General features: G+C 34.0%; 1 protein-coding gene across 1 annotated transcript; it reads right to left on the reverse strand.

Moving 5' to 3' along the window:
• Nucleotides 1-201: 201 nt before the first annotated feature.
• Nucleotides 202-3,218, reverse strand: LOC141643531 (karrikin insensitive 2 receptor CA-like). The gene is made up of 2 exons (XM_074452723.1): nucleotides 2,685-3,218; nucleotides 202-799 (listed from the first exon to the last, which is right to left on the reverse strand). The coding sequence occupies exons 1-2, from the start codon at nucleotides 3,050-3,052 to the stop codon at nucleotides 355-357; spliced, it is 813 nt and encodes a 270-aa protein (XP_074308824.1). The 5' UTR covers nucleotides 3,053-3,218; the 3' UTR covers nucleotides 202-354.
• Nucleotides 3,219-4,567: the final 1,349 nt, after the last annotated feature.

Consider the following 4,567-nt stretch of genomic DNA (forward strand, 5'->3'; position numbering starts at 1 on the left):
AAGTTAGGAGTACTTTTTAGTTGGATTCAGTTTTGTAGTTGCAAAATACTCCAAAAAGTTTGTTAGCCTAATTTTAAAGTACAAATTAACTCACTTTTACATTATTGAAGTGCCAATTTTTGGTCAACTTGCATTTTATACCAAATTTAGCTCACTTATTTAGTCCACTTTTCCGAACTAGCTTTATACTCCGTATACGCCTTTTATTCTACCAAGTAATGCTTGAAATAGAGGTCAGATAACGAGTTATGAACTTATGATACATTTGTATACATGACGGTCGACCAACGTGGGTTCAATTATTCCCGAGCTAACAAAAACAAAAACATACAACTTGTGAATCCTTAACACTAGCTAGACAACGATATCATGGCGAATGTGTCGCATAAGAACTGGGACTACAACACCCGGAGAGCTCAATTGAGGAAGGTGACCATCAGAAGACAGGACTTCAACAATCGAGTCACCTCCCAAGTTCTGATGAAGGTACTCAGACACAACCACCGGGACCGCCAAGTCCTTCATGCTCTGGATAATGTGAACAGGTACGGTGACATGGCACAACAGGTCTCTAACATCGCTTTGGAATATGGTTTGGGCCACACTCAAGGCAATGTCGGGCCTCATATTGAATAGAGTTCGGCTGAACTCTTGGACCGCCACAGAGTCCATATCACCCCCGACCGCAAGTGGTGCAAATCCCGAGCACCAAGCCTTGTAGTTGGACTCAATTGCCTCAAAGAGTTGGTTTAGATCTTCTTGCTCAAACCCTCCATAGTAATCCACATCGTTTAAATATCTGAAACGGCATTTATTTTCAGAATTTTATTGAGAATTACAAGTTTCGACAATAAACATGCCATGTGATCGTTTAAAGCGATGATTTTAGTATTCGACTCAAATCCTCTCTCTTCATACATAACAACCCCACTCGAAGAGAATACTCAGTAACTCAGGGCAAGGAATCATAACCCGGATTATTATGGACTTCAAAGATACCATATTCATTGCATGTCTGCCGCCTTATTTTAAGCCGACATTTCGAGATTCAATGGCATTTTTGTACAACACGTATTTTCATCATGAATCTTAAGATATAAAACTAGTAATATTTCTAATCAATTCTTTTTAATTTTTTGTAATGTCATTCAAATCAATTCTTTTTAATTTTTTGTAATGTCATCGTACTGAAAATCGAAAACGTCATATATTCCGGATAAGGAATGAAAGCGGAAAACCTCATGAGAACATCCGGTAAAACTATTAGCTGTAGTATGGTCTAGAAAGTAGCACTAAAATTACTTTTTTTTTTGTCCAAAGAACTACTACAATTACTTGTTCTTTTCATTTATTTGGATCATAATTTCTTGGTAACGTCCGAAAATAAGAAAATTATGGTGAGAGACACTTTAATCAATCAGTTTAAACAAATTAAACAAATTAATTTCTCCTAAATATGGTACTCCGTATCTCCAAATTACAAATGAATCCAAAAATGTAATTTTTTTTTTTTTTGGGATATTCTCTTGTGTACCCCCGAACTTTTTCGGTTTATATGGTGTACCCCTCTTTCTTCGCAAAAATACTTTGACCGACAATAATTATCTTTTACGAGTTCAGAAAACGGTTACTCCCTCCGTCCCGGTCAATTGTTGTCCTTTCGTTTTGGCACAAAGACCAAGGAAAGAGGAAAAGTCCAATAACTAAATGACAAGTGGAACAAATTGAATGAGATTGATCAAATTACTCATCAACTCCATTCTTAAAATAGAAAGGACAACAAATGACTGAGACACCAAAATGGAAAAGGACAACAAATGACCGGGATAGAGGGAGTATTTTTTTTTGCAAACCAATTATCTCGTCAAGGCCTTCAATTTGAAAAAAAATCGCCGCTTTTTGAACTCGTAGCCGGTAGTTATGGTTGATCAAAAAATTTGTAACGAATAAACTTTGACCGACCATAATTCCCGTCTACGAGTTGAGACGTCGGTGAATTTTTTTTCAAACGGAAGACCTCTTAAAGACGGTAAATTTAGAAAAAAAGTTTATCGTATTCTGAACTTGTAGTCAAGAGTTATTGACAGTCAAAATTTTTTTTGCATTAAAAGAGGGTATATCATAGAAAATGAAAAAGCTGAGGGATACACGAGGGAATATCCTTTTTTTTTTTTTTTTTTTTTTAGGATAAGAAAAGTAAACTAGGTTAATCCAAATCACCCTATAATATCCTCGCGGATGTAAGCGGTAAAAGAAAGTCGAAAACTCTCAAATTACCAAAAGAATCAAGAACCGCCAATGTGTTACTGTACTATCGAGTTAAAAGGAACCTTATACGGCTAATAACTACTCCCTCCCATCCAAACCAAACCAAAGGTAACACTTACCTTATTCGGACCATCCAAACCAAACTACCCATTCCTTTTTTAGTAAAAAACATTACTAAAAACCCTCACATACCCTTATTATTTACATACAATGCCATTATGTTTGTGGTCCTCTTTCAATTAAAGTGCAAGTGGGCCTATTATATTTCCAATATTACCATTACTTTTTCCATTTTTTCTTAAAACAAGTGCCCCCTCCCATGTTACCTTTGGTTTGGATGGGAGGGAGTATATCCACCACAAAACTCAAACGAGGACAATAAAATGACTCGAACCCATAAAATAAAAAAAACATACCTTGGAGAGGCGCCGAGAAAGATGAGCTTGGAGAAAAGATCAGGACGCAAAACAGAAGCAATAGCACCAACAGCAGCAGAAACAGAATGACCAACGAAAATACAATTGGTAACGTTGACTTCCTCCAAAATAGCAAGTAAATCATGAGCAAAACCTTGTAAGGTAGAATACCTATCAAAATCAAAGTAATCAGGGTTAGTAGTACCAGCACCCATATTATCATACAATACTACCTTATATTCATCTACTAAATGTGGCACCAAGTGTTTCCAAACCGACTGGTCCGTTCCGAACCCATGAGCTAGAACTATTACTCGTTCACCTGACCCTATTATTTTTAGGTTGTGTGCTTTTTCTACTACTCCCATTTTCTTAATTGTGAAATTGTTAACTGTTTGTTGTGAACTGTTGTTGATTGAGGAGAATAATAACTTGGTTTTATTTCTAGGTGTTAAATTGTGAATGAAAGTTGGCTGGCAATGTGGTGGGCTAAGAAACTATGACGAGGATTATTTATAGCCACATGATTGACATGAATGAGGATATTTCTTGGTTATTTTACAAGAATAAATAAAAAAATTGGTAAGGTGTTTTATTTCTGTGATATTGATTAGGAGTAACCTTTATCGAGAGTTGCGGCAATTTTCTTTGGGCATTGAAGATAATTTAATGGGTTGACCTCTCTTAAATTTGACTTTTTCATTCGCAAGAGTTAGAAATTGAACCCCTGATCATTTGTTTAAGAGCGGCCATCCAACTTTAATATTGTAAGGTGTCTTATAACGGCGAATGATTATTTACGTTAGTCGACTCTAAATTATGTTGGGATTAAACCTTTGTTATTGTTGTATTTGTATATTTTTTTCGTGTATGAATATTTATAGTAAATCACCGAGTTAGAAGACTTAGTGATGAATTTCCCACTAAAACACTCTCTATTCATTCAACTTTTATCTTCTTACTTCAATAAAATACTCATCGTATATATATATTAAAGAAATGATAAGACAAAAGTTAACTGGAGAGAGTACTCCCTAGCTCCATTCAATTTAATTGCAAACGTTTCATTAAAACATATCTCACATATATTAAACAAACATATACAATCAAAGCAAACTAATGAAGTACTTCGCAAATACTTAAGTATATATGCTTTGTTGTCATTTATTTATTATTGGTTCAAAGTTAAATAGAATATCTCATTTTCTTTTCATTTAGATAAATGGGTTTGAGTTGACTATTTGAGTTTTTTTTTTGTCAAGGATGAGTAAAGATATGCAATTTCTGTATGTTTAATGTTCAAATTTTAAAATATGTAGGATTAGTTTTTAAAGTTTAATTGGTATACTATAAAATCGTTTTCTTGAACGCTAGCTCACAAAAATTGTTTGTGTAATCGCAATTCGCATCCATATAAGAGATGGTAATATCTAAGACTCTGTTTGGTAAAAATGATCTGAAAAAGACAAAACCCGATAAGGTGTCGAAATTAAAAAGGTACGAAAAAAGCTTTCAAATTGAAAATTGAAAACTGATAACGTAGCTGATTAATTGTACAGTGTTTGGTAAAACTAACTGGAAAGGTAACTGATTTTTTGTAAAAGGACATTAATAATTATAATAAATTAATTTAAATAAAGGGTAAATATGTAAAGTAAAACATTTCATTTCACTGAACTTTAAAAAGCTACACGGAGTAGCTTTTCATTTTTCAGTATTGAAAAGTCATTTCAGTGACTGAAATGACTTTACCAAACAGCACTAGGTAAAACAAGTACCTGAAATATTAGTCAAATCAGGTTGCTTGGTCAAATCATATACCTGAAATGCCTTGACAAACATAGTTTAAGTGAGGTCATCACTAGTTTTTAATCAAAGATTTT

The sequence above is a fragment of the Silene latifolia genome, chromosome 2 (genome assembly GCF_048544455.1).
Source record: "Silene latifolia isolate original U9 population chromosome 2, ASM4854445v1, whole genome shotgun sequence".
NCBI lineage: Eukaryota > Viridiplantae > Streptophyta > Magnoliopsida > Caryophyllales > Caryophyllaceae > Silene > Silene latifolia.

Excerpts from the sequence above, each read along its gene's own strand:
- LOC141643531 (XM_074452723.1), bottom strand. The coding sequence starts at position 3,052 with ATGGGAGTAGTAGAAAAAGCACACAACCTAAAAATAATAGGGTCAGGT. Across the intron at positions 800-2,684 it reads TTTCTCGGCGCCTCTCCAAG|ATATTTAAACGATGTGGATT; the intron begins GTATGTTTTTTT and ends ATGCCGTTTCAG.